The sequence below is a fragment of the Gymnoscopelus microlampas genome, assembly GCF_963454915.1.
Source record: "Gymnoscopelus microlampas genome assembly, chromosome: 15".
NCBI lineage: Eukaryota > Metazoa > Chordata > Actinopteri > Myctophiformes > Myctophidae > Gymnoscopelus > Gymnoscopelus microlampas.
This window is the reverse complement of record NC_139952.1, coordinates 9998123-10010439: the sequence shown is the minus strand read 5'-3', so window position 1 is coordinate 10010439 and position 12317 is coordinate 9998123. Positions and strand designations below refer to the sequence as shown.

Genomic DNA, 12317 nt, shown 5'->3' with positions numbered 1-12317 from the left:
CTTACCCTACCTTTAACGTATATTTTGTTGTTAAGAAACTAGTAACTCAAACTGTCAAATGAATCATTATAAGTTGCAATATTTGCCTTTGAAATGTAATGGAGTAGAAGTACAAATAAGTATAAGCCTAAGTATAATTTAAAAAAAAGAAAGGGGGAAAGACTATTTAGCCCCCTTTCATACTTAGGATATTTCCGACATAGGCCTTTTAGGTGGGGCGGGGGTAAGAAAGATATTTTTATTTTTGTTTTATTTTATTTAGAAAAAAATTAGGAAAGTTTAGGAAATTGAGGCACATTTTTGAATATGTGGAATGCCAGGCCAGGGTGAACAACACTCCAATAGGTGGCAGTATTGCACCAGTCTGCCATTAAACGAGCGTTGCCGTTGCCCTGTCCGCTTATTATAAGCGACTTTAGACTTGCTTTTCCTGTAAGTTGCTTGTAAATATTGGCAGTTGCGGGTTCCGTTGTTTGGGCTCGTTTCTAAAGTGTAGTTGTTTATTTGGGCTTGTTTCCTAATGTTGTTTAAACCAGTGACTCTAAAATATTTTCATGGCATCTGAAAATATATTTGCGCCAGGGCTTGTTTTCATAGACCTGGATGATTATTTCTCTCGCACAATCTGGCAACACTGCGATTTAACCCAAGGAAGAGTTAAAAAAAAACATGAACTATATACTTCCGGGGGCTGAAGTTGACACAAGGAGGCAAAACAATACAACAAATACGAGTTATTTATTGTTTTTAAAGATATAAAAAGTATATCTTGTCGTACATATCTCGCAGGAATGCAGAGAGGGTTTGACTGAACGCTTTAAAGGAGGTTTGGCTCATCAGCTGCAGAACGAACACAGGTTGACCTGGTTGGTCAACGTGTTAGCTAAATGCTAATGCTAACAACAACAACCAAGGATATCTCTTTTTTACCCCTTTTTTGTGTGTGCAAACTATTTGATTTAATTTGATATCACTATGGATTCCTGGGTTCGATTCAATGCTCAGAGTCAATCCAAGGAGAGAGTTTTTAGGTAAGGATATAATAATAATAATAATAATAATGATGATTATTATTATAATTCATTTAATTTGTAACATGATGACTTTTGTGTATTATTGTCCAGGTTATTGATCTAAATAAGTATGACCATGTCATTTTTAAATTGTATTTATTATGGTTTGATATGGTGATGTATACCAGCCTTGAATGGAGTACGTTTCGTCATCAGTGTTGCACACATATTGGTGACCTTTTGAATTCTGCTACTTGGTGCTTTCTTAAAAGGATCCCTGGCTAATAGCCTTATATGCCTTAATACATTGTAATTGCTCTCTATAACTAAAATGTAAAAACACCTTAAATATTTTATTTATATTAGAAAATGTTAACTTCACTCAATAGGGACAACTCCTGTTGCAAGTTGATGTCATTTGTCCATGTGTGGTCCAGCCCTATGGAATGTATGGACTACATGTGCTAATAAAAAGTATTTAAAATATTGCTTCGATGCTCATATTAACTTTAATTAGCAGAAGTAGTTTTTTAGTAGCACATACACTCCATGGGGCTGGACCATCATCAACTTGCGACTGGAGCGGTCCCTATTGAGTGAAAGACAAACTATTTCTAAAATAAATACGATATTTTTAAGGTGTTTTTAATTTTAAAACAATAGTTATATAGGGTCATTATAATGTATTAAGGCATATATATAGCAGTGATCCTTTTATTAAAGGCCTGTCTGAGAATACACACCAATGCAACATTGCAACTCCTTGCAACAAAACTGTTTTAAGGCCAGTCCACAGCAATGCAATTGCAACTGCCATTTGGGGATAGTGGTTGCAAGTTGGTTGCAAGGAGTTGCATTGATGTGGACTGGCCTTAACAGCACGACCTCGCTGCCTCAGGGGGTGATAGAATTTGATGGGTCACCGCCGCCCGGGGCTCGAACAGTCAAAAACACCCCAAGCTCTCGGTTGAATTTGCACAAACCCGCTTTTCCTGTATGACCAAAAAACATTTTCAAAAAAGTAGCCTACTGCAGACTTACAAAGAGAGACATCTAGGCAAGGCACTCTGTCTTTGATGAAAAAGAGCAATGATTTATTTTAAGAAATGCAGGCAGATGAGGACGTTTGTATTGTATGTTTAAATTTTCATTTTTTCCCCCTTTCTTTTTCCCTTTTCAGAATATATGTAAAATACACTTGAACTCACTTTTGGTGTGTTGCTACTGGTGCTCTCAGTGACAGGACCTGAAATTGTATTATTCTAATAATAACTAACCAAAGCATGTCTTTATAAAACTTGTCTCTAAACTCCTGTAACCTTCAGCCAGGGGTCTTCAAGGGGGTCCGGTCACAGAGTGACTACAGGGGGGCCGCCAAATCTCTGTGTGATTGGAACCTTTTTTTTTTACACCAACCACTTAAACCCTTGCATCCCTATTCTGAGGGGAACATTTGGTTTGGTGTAGAGGGAAAATGAGAAAAGTTGACGGTTTAAAAAAAATCTATCATTTACACCCCCCATGAAGCCTTGAATTCATGGAGATTGTTTTGTTTTTGTCGCATTCCTAAGCCAATCATTTGATGACCGGAGTCTCCGGATTGAGTCAGATGCCGCCAGTCATCAAATTATTGGCTTAGGAATGCGACAAAAACTAAAAAATCTCCCATGATTTCAAGGCTTCATTGGGTGTAATTGATAGAAAATAAGTTAGGTTTTTGGGTGAACCACTCCTTTAAATGGTTAAATGTCTGAAAATACACATTAAGATGAATCCAACATACGCTGATGATAGTGGTGTCAAAACAATATTGATATTGTGGTATTAAGTAAATAGTGTGTCCACATCTCCTGCACTAGTTGTTATTTTTGTTGTTGTGGTGTTGTAACAGACTGTTATTGTTGGTCTTAATCACAGTGAAGGGCTTTATTTGTCATTATTACACACACAGCTTGGTTGAATGCTTCATTCTGATTGGTCAATCACTGAATTCAGCGCTGTTATTTCTGGATAATGATCGATGAGCTCAGCAACAGACCGCTGTCTAATCAAATTTACCATCATTATCATTTACAACTAAACGTTGCTCTCAAGAATGTTTTTGAAAACATTTTAAGCGAGAAATGGACGATGCAGTAACGAAAATGTATTTTATTTGCTCAACACTTCCTTGTTTTCCAAGGCGACGTGTTGCGCTGGGTGAGAATACTTTCATTACCGTAAGCAAGGAATTACTTTGTTTTGTTGTTCAACAGCGGCCATCACGCTGACAATTTGCATAACGACTGGCTGACTGTTCATTATCCCGCTTATTACTCAGCAGCTACTTGATAAAGAAATAAATTAATTGACACATGATATGAAAACAAAACAATTTCATTTTATTTAAAAGGATTTCAATGCTAACCAAACCAGCAAAACTCTGGCAGGAAGTGTTGATCAAATATGAACCATTATTCTGTCTACATTGTTTATTCTCCACTCAAAATCTTTTGAAAAAGCTGTATTTCCACTCCTTTCTAAAATGTTATTTAGTCCAGTGTCTAGGGTAGAGTATGTTGACACACTATAACGTATACAATTGGGGTGGTTTGGTCTCCCTGCTCTTCAATTGAGACATTTAGATCCTGTTTCTAGTTTGACAGGAATTTCCACCTGACCAATTTCTCCCCAAGCAGGCAGGCACAGTACAATAGCTCAGTGGTAAAACTTTCAGCTTTCATGCAGGAGACCCGGGTTCAAATCTGGAGTTAGAACAGGAATGTTACATAATGTAGTGCAACTTTTAAGTAAAAAAAAAAGCAAAACATACTGTAAATAAATAAATCATTGCGTGTTTGTGTACATGGCAGCCATGCACAATTGTCATTGTGTTGTAACAGTGACTTTAATCCGTTTAGACCTGAGGCCGATTTTAAAAACGCCTTCTAAATCCTTACCTAAGTTTTCAGAAAAAAAAAATTTCAATCAAAAAAATGTAAATGTAAAAAATATTCCTGTTGTTTTATACATAGCAACCTCTAAAATGACATGCTTTTCCCGGTTTTAAAGTTATAACAATGTACAGGCTTTCCCTGTCTTAAAGGGATAGTTCACTTTCAAACATGCTTGGGGTCATTTTAACGTCTACTCTGGCTTTTGTTAGTACCCCAGACAATTTTTAAGTTGCTTGATTCAGTATTTAGATATTTGATATTAATTTTATCAGACACGCCCCCTTCCTATACAAACCCATTGTAACTTCAAACTCCATTTTAACCATGATAGATTCATTAAAAACACCCGTCCTTGATTCTGGTGACTCATACTGCCCTCCTAATACGCGAGGGGGCCGTGTTTTTTCATTTACTTTTTTAATGTATTTTTTATAATAATACAATAGAAAAAATACAAAGTCATTGAAAAATAATTAACCCCTCATGTATTAGGAGGGCAGTATGAGTCACCAGAATCAAGGACGGGTGTTTTCAATGTATCTATCATGGTTAAAATGGAGTTTGAAGTTACAATATATATAGTATATGAATATCAAATATCCAAATATTGAAAAAGCCTGAGTAGCCGTTAAAATGACCCCAAACTTGTTTGAAAGTGGGTTAATATGTATTCAATGATTTGTTGTGTTGTAACTTGTAACAGTATTCCTATGTATTTGTTGTGTGTTGTAACAGGGCTACACAGTATGCGTGTGCTCTGCTGGGCTCCACTCTCCAGAAGGCCGGTGGGAGCGTGGCTCTATTGAACACCATCAGTCAGCTGGAGGCTCACATGAGTCTCACCAGAAAGAGTGAGTCACAAGCCATTATCTCCTTTTTGGTTCTGAATAGAGATGTACCGATACCGTTTTCTCCTTCCCGATTCCCCCTACTTGCATAACCTCGGTCCCAGCCTCACTCATCTGCGAAAAGAAGAGCCTGGTCACGACCTAAAGCAGCGAGTGTCTAGGAAGTCCTGAGTGGACAGATTTCCGTTTCCCCCGGAAACGATATTTTTTGACCAAGCACAACACTCGTTTCATTCACGGAGAATGTTAACAGATTTGTAAAGCATCAACGTCATTTCCTTGGGCGGTACTTCCGCCAAATTCAACCATTTCCGGTTGTCAACTTCCTGGACAACCAACATCGCAGGTCTTGCCCAGGGTGCTACTTGCATATCGGTCAATGCCGAGTACCGATCCGAAACCATTGTGTAATACAGGTCTGTAACTCTGAGAGTGTACAACTGGAACCAAATGGACGGGGGTCCATTTGGACGGGGGTCCAATTAAAAAGTTTGAGAACCACTGATCTAGGAATAAAAAGAAATAAGAGTGCAGCTCCATGTTAGTAACATAATAATGTAAATTGTACAGTAATAAGAATATAAAACACTGATCAGTAGTGCAACATCAATTCAAAATATTACTATAGATGAAATCTCATCATGTGATAAATTACATGGTATTGGAATGGCATACTGGCATAAAAAAATACGACTGCATCAAAAGTAATCAACAAACTATACTATAAAAACTTGTCCGAATTGTAAAATAATATACTTGCGTTGCGAGGCGTTGCGAGCTTGTAGATCGGCTATTTTCACAACATAGAGACACACGACCGGAAGCGGAAGGCCTACAAATTCACGCCCACTTTTGACACAGCGCCGCTACTCGGGGTCCGTTAGAACGATGAACTGCAGCTCTCAATGCAATCTCTATGAGAGGCATTGTAGTGTCCCATTATAAAGTGTCCCATTTGTTTGATTTATCCTTTTTAATTTCCCATATCTGTCATCTCGATATACTTCCCACAATATACTATAATATACTCCATCAGTATGTCAAAACCGCTAGCATCGGAGATCTATAGTTTAAGTGGTCGCATGGTATTTACGTCACGGATGCATCCCTTGAGGTTTTCAATACCCAGAAAACGTTTTCAATATGTTTTGGTCATCATCTCTGGAACAGAAGGTCCAATCTGCTCGGTTCAAAGCTTGTTGGATGCGTGACTTTGAGGACATTAAGCACGCAATGACACATTTTCGGGTTGTTTGGGGTTTCTAGGGGAGGCGAGATCTTAGTTGGGCAGGGCGACCGCCTGTCCTGCCTCTACAGTGGGTGCGCCACTGGTCGGCGCTCGTAAAGGCAGTGATGTCACTGAATTGCGACAACTTGTCTGTCTGCCGTTTACCCTCTGCTGTGTTAACATTATGGGTAACTCGTTAAAGTGGCAAATTAAATGTGAAACACATCAACTATTAAGAAAACAAGAAGATCTTAGATATGTTGACAAAGACACTCCATACATTTGGAAACATATATTTTTTTAAATCAATATCGTCTCCAGTTAATGTAGGATCATTTTTAAAGTAGGCTAATTCTCATATCCTCTCATAGGGAATGCATTGGCAGCTGCAGTTCATCGTTCTAACGGACCCCCAGTGTCAAAAGTGGGCGTGAATTTGTAGGCCTTCCGCTTCCGGTCGTGTGTCTCTATTTATCCGTGGAACTAAATGTAATGCCTCAAATCAAATATGATTATTTTGGGGGGGTCCCCAGTTCAAATATGAGTATTTTGGGGGGGTCTCCAGTTCAAATATGATTATTTTGGGGGGGTCCCAAGTTCAAATATGATTATTTTGGGGGGTTTGCGGCCTGAAAAGGTTGAGAACCACTGCTCCTAATTTGATCTTGACTTTTTTGTGTTTTGTGTGTCTCCTCCAGTGATGCGTTTGGGGAACTCGGTAGAAGCGTTAGAGGCGGCCAAGCGAGCCATCCACCTGTCGGACAGCGTTCTGAGGCTGTGCCTCACCGTGTCCCACCTCAACAGAGCCATGTACTTCGCCTGTGACAACGTTCTGTGGGCCGGAAAGACCGGCCTCCTCCCGAACCTGGACCAGCACAAATGGAGCCAGAGGTCTTTCAGGTGAGAGGGTTTTGTAAATCATTATTTATTTTTTAATCAACCCATTTAGACCGGGAAAGTATATGTGTCATTTTAGATTTCTTTGGCTGTTCAAAAAAAGATCTACAAGCTCATAGCACGGCACAGAGCGTCGCGCTATGAGCTTGTAGATCTGCTATTTTTTTTTATCGTGAAAATGTGTGCAAATCTTTGAATATATATATTTTTAAAGCGGACATTTGTATAAAACAATATTGTTCCTGGGACCTCCAGAAGCAAAGATTTGAGTAAAACATTTTGTTTGCAAAAAATATATGTATTCAAAGATTTGCACAAATGTTTGGGCTATTCAAAAATAGCAGATCTACAAGCTTGTAGCGCACCACTCGGTGACACAGATGCGTTCCCGGTCTTAAAGGAAGAGTTCACCCAAAAAATGACTTATTTTCTATCAATTGCACACCCCATGAAGCCTTGAATTAATGGATTTGTTTTTGTTTTTGTTGCATTCCTAAGCTAAGAAGTTTATTCCCATCTCCTATCAGCTAATGTATCCGGTAGGAGACACAAAGTAGATTATTTGTCTCCTACCGGAAATACACACGGTCATCAAATTATTGGCTTAGGAATGCGACAAAAACAAAAATGAATCCATGAATTCAAGCCTTTGTGAGGTGTGCAATTGATATAAAATAAGTCATTTTTTTGGGTGAACTCCTCCTTTAATGGGTTAAACCTTTATTTAACCAGGTAGACCAGGTAGAGATATATAAAATCTATTTTACGAGAGGGAGGTGGCAAAGAGGGCACACCTTCTGAGCTTGTTTATTGGGTATTTTTGGCAAGGAGATTTGGTGTACTGTAGACCGAAAAAAAGAACGCACAAAGTACAGTGCAACTCAGGTCAGTTTTACCAAGTATAGAGGGTGAAGTGATATTGATTAATTCTAAATATTTTAAGTATTCTGCGGCACCCCTAGACATGCACCCACTTTGAGAAACCCTAGAGTTCCTATTCTGGGGCAAACATTTGCCAAAAGGGCCTTTTATAGAGAACTTGGGGACTCGGGGGCCAGCACCTGCCTTCAAGTACCGGTAGTCGGATGTGCAATGCTTTACTATTTCTTTAATCTTGTACTCTCACTCTCCCTTTGTCTCTCTCTCTGTCTCACTCTCACAGGTATTATCTATTTGCCCTCATCCTCAACCTCACCCGTGACCTGTATGAAATCCACCTCCTCATGGAGCATGAGGCCCGCTCCCACGGACCCAAATGCAGCAGGGCCGCCTCGCCCTCGTCTCCGGCGCCGTCTCCCGTGTCCAGCGAGCAGCATCTCTCTTTCCCGCTAGACGGCGGCGCGAGCCTTCTTCCTGCCTCTGCGATGCTCCCCGTCATGGTCGCACCGCTGCGCAGGTAGGGCGGTCACCATCATGGCATTTTTGGTTGGCGATTTAATTGTCGTACAAATAAATGTGAATAACGGTTTAGTTGTGTTTTTAGCACATTTGAACATTGGAACCAGTGGTGGAAAAAGTACTCAAATGTTTTACTTTAGTGAAAGTATCAATACTGCAATCTAGAAGTACTTTGTTACAAGTAAAGGTCCGGAAGTCAAGATTTACTTGAGTAAAAGTATAAAAGTATTCAGTTTTCAGTTTTCCAATGTGTAAAATGTATACAAATCTTTTGAAAATAGCTGATCTCACAATGCGGCGTGATGCGACGCATTGTGAGCTTGTAGATATTATTATTATTTTCAAATGGCCGAAATGTATATAGGGCTAATGAGATGTAGTGGAAAAGTACAGAAAATTTGAAATACAATCAAAACATTGCACACAATCAAAATGAATGATGTCTATGGTCAAAACAGGCATATTCTTTTAATCATTGTATTCTTTAAAATTGTTTAAAAAAGAGAAAAAATAGCCAATCGATGAGCTCACAATGCAATAAATCGCGACCCGTTGTGAACCTGTAAGTAAGCTATTTTTGCTATTTTCCAACAGATTCATTTACACAGATGAGCGGAAATGATTTTGACAATTATTGCAAAATAGTGTGATTATCTCAAATAATTGCGATTGGGTGACTGTGTCATAGATTACGTCATAATTGGGACAGGCTTAGAACTATACTGAATGCTCTTACATTTGATCTAGGACTTCTTTTAATCTACATGATACTGATTTTAACATGCTGCTATTTCCATGCTTTTATTCTCCCTTTTATATTCTAATTACTATTATGTTTTACTTTTTTAAACTGCAACCATGGAAAAGTCTGCACGAATACGTAGATCGACAAGCTCACAACTCTTCGAATGGCTAAAGCTTTTACCCACAATAACAGAAAACAGAAATTTTACTAGGAAAGAGCCCTGAGGGACTCCGGTCAACCATATAGGGTTTAAGTGGTTAAACATTAGGTGGCAACACATCGGTAGGTCCACATAGCAGCAGGTACTTACGTGAAATTAGACATAAGGTGCAAAAACAAAAAGATGGATTGATTTGATTGATTGACTGATTGATTGATTGGCCTATGCTCAGGCGCCTGCAGCTGCTGACGGCGGTCCTGCGTGCCAACCCGCCGCTCCTGCTGGACCTGCTGAAGAACGGCTGCGACGTCTTCATCCCGCTGCACCGGCTGGGCCTGTACCCCACGGGGCCTGGGTTCGTCGGGGCCTGCGGCCTGGCCTCCTCCATCCTCTCCATCCTCACCATCCTCCACCCCTGGCTCAAGCTCAAGCCGTGAATGACGTTGTGACTCAGGGGGAAATAAGGGAACCTTATGCAACGTGTGTGTGTGTGCGCGTGCCGTGAGGAAATAAGGAACCTTATGCAGTGCGAGGTGTCGCGACGTGGAGTGGGATGCGACATCCCGTGGATGAATGTTGTTTATAGCACCTAATTTTCATTAGGCTTTACTCCTACAAAGCCTAATTTATACTGCAATAGTGCGTTGGTTTCGCTTGCCGAAAATAACAGGTCTCCGAGCTAACAACGCGTTGTTAGCTTGAAGATCTGTTCTTTTCAGCAAGCGACGTCGACATACTGCAGAGTATAAATTAGGCTTTATAGGAGGTGGTGACATTCGAAAGGGTACCATTTTGCGGGCTGTTACAAGCTCAAGCCATGAAGATGTGAATCAAGAAATAAGGAACCGTATGCATTTTGTACCCAGTGGCAGAGGTTCATGTGTTTTATGTTTTGGTCATTTCAACAGAGGGTTTCCGGCATGCAGGTGATTGTATTTGTGTTATTTCCGTGAACCATGTCCCAGCAGTTAAATCTCTTAAAGGGGCTACACCATGAATTTCATTTTTTTTTAGGTTTTTAGTATTTTTTGGGCTCCCCAGTGTCTCTTGTACCCAAAAAAAATATTTTTCTTTAACATTCAGTCATTCATGCTCATTTCATGGATTTCCTGAATGGGCGTGTCTGAACAGGCCATTTCAGAATGGCTGGGCAAGTGATGTCACTTGCCCAGATTTTGCATTGATGGTTGCCAGACAGAATTGCTCAGTAGCTCCCCCCTGCCCAATAGGACGTTTTGGTATTGCAGCTGAAATAGCTTGGAATGACAGACAGTCAGATTGTGAGAAAAAATATCTGGATGTTTTTTAGGCTTACAACCTGTTTAAAACGTATTAGGGGGCAATATTTATATAGAATATATTTTTTTTTAATTCATGGTGTAGCCCCTTTAAAGGAAGATGCTAGCTTGCCCTCTCTGGTACCTTTTCAACTAGTAAATTAGCTATCAAAAAAGTGTCTTTTTCTGTACTCTCGTACTGTCCGGACTCCCAAAGCATTATGAAATGCCACACCGCAGGGAAAGACAATACTACAGATCGCATGCATAATATCACTAAACACTGGTCCAAACTAACCAGCAGCTGATGTTCCCCTTACAAGTGGATACTGGTTAAGATCACTTTCCTGGATATAACTGAAATGACCGGGTTGACCGGCAATCCGTAACATCCATGGTCTATAAAGGATTTGAACCATGGTCTCCCACATGAGTGCAGACATGTCTGAGCTAAATAGAGATCACCTGCATTTTGAGCTGCAGGCAGTACTACTTGTCTACCAGTAGGTGTCCCAGCAGACATGTTTCTAAATATCTCAGTGGAAGTAGGGAGACCACCTCCACTGCAAGTGTACTAGTTATATTAACATACTCTGACATTGTCTGTAACTCTGACAGTGTACAAATGGAACCAAATGGACCCATTACGGGTCCATTTGTACACTCTCAGAGTTATGGGGGTCTTTGAAATTAAAAAGGTTTGAGAACCACTGACTTCTAGGGCATTCCTTCATACTGGGAAGGTATCAGTATGTTTCCGAAGCAGTAGGGTTAGGGTGCCTTTCTTGCCACTGTCCCAGCCCATTCAATGAATTCAAATTTCAGCAAGACATATCAGTTGGCAGAGATGTCTTGATTGTATGGCTACACTAGACTACTAAATTAGCGTGGTTCCAGACAAATGCCCTTGGCAGATTAGGTCTGGCCCCTCTCAATAGAGATTTTATTTCTCTCCCTCCGAAGTTGTGAGGGACCAATCAGAGCCCAGTATGCAAATATGGACCGGGTTTATCACCAGAGGCATTTTTTTTGTTTGTCCCTCAGAGATTCCACACAGAGATTCCAGACTAATATCTATGCAGTGATATTAGTCTGGCCATGCCAGGCTACTACTAAGTAGTTTCAGAAAGCAAGTTGTTTTATCAAACGAGTTCATGAAATTTCATCATTCACTAATAGTGAAAATGGCAGATCTACAAGTTCACAGCGTGTTGCACTGCAATGCATTGTGAGCTTGAAGATGATGTTATTTTCACTGTTTTGGAGATTATGAAAATGTTCATCTTTATTGAAAGATTTGAAAAGGAAAATTCTCACCTTAAATGCCCAAAGCAGGGACCCCAGTTTGGAAGTGGTTGAATATGACAACAGGATGTGTTGCTTTGACTCTTTTATGTCATGCCTTGTACAAGATTAATTCATCATTTCAAACATGTTAATGGTTTTAATTTGTTTGTTAATAATTAAGATGAGGAGAACTGTCCATAACTGTGTCTGGCTGAAGGCATTTATAGGATGTTATGGTCTAAACTGTTAACAGATGTGACATGTATAATCTATGTGGAAAAGGATTTGAAATAAAAGGTGTATTTGCCCTTGATGTGTGCACAATCATTAGACGCTCTCAGTTCACTGTTACGTATATACTTATATTTAGTTCACTGTATGATCCTTATTTTCACTCTTAAGCAATGTTTTCTTTTTTTGAACATGTTTTCTTGAGAGATTGGTTAAATGCAGGCACTGTTTGGTGGGAAAAGTACTGATTTATTTTCATTATGTATTTATTTTTTACTTAAGTAGCAATATCACAAT

General features: G+C 39.7%; 1 protein-coding gene across 1 annotated transcript; it reads left to right on the top strand.

The window, feature by feature from the left end:
- The first annotated feature begins 681 nt into the window (after positions 1-681).
- On the top strand, positions 682-12102 carry pex11b (peroxisomal biogenesis factor 11 beta). The gene is made up of 5 exons (XM_084080187.1): positions 682-1031; positions 4685-4800; positions 6724-6925; positions 8085-8318; positions 9458-12102. Exons 1-5 carry the CDS (start codon positions 976-978, stop codon positions 9660-9662), a joined length of 813 nt encoding a protein of 270 aa, XP_083936313.1. The 5' UTR covers positions 682-975; the 3' UTR covers positions 9663-12102.
- Positions 12103-12317: the final 215 nt, after the last annotated feature.

What these genes read in the sequence shown, in the direction of transcription:
- pex11b (XM_084080187.1), top strand. Translation starts at nt 976, where the DNA reads ATGGATTCCTGGGTTCGATTCAATGCTCAGAGTCAATCCAAGGAGAGA. An exon ending in CATGAGTCTCACCAGAAAGA is followed by an intron (nt 4,801 to 6,723) that starts GTGAGTCACAAG and finishes TGTCTCCTCCAG; the next exon opens with TGATGCGTTTGGGGAACTCG. An exon ending in TGGAGCCAGAGGTCTTTCAG is followed by an intron (nt 6,926 to 8,084) that starts GTGAGAGGGTTT and finishes TCACTCTCACAG; the next exon opens with GTATTATCTATTTGCCCTCA.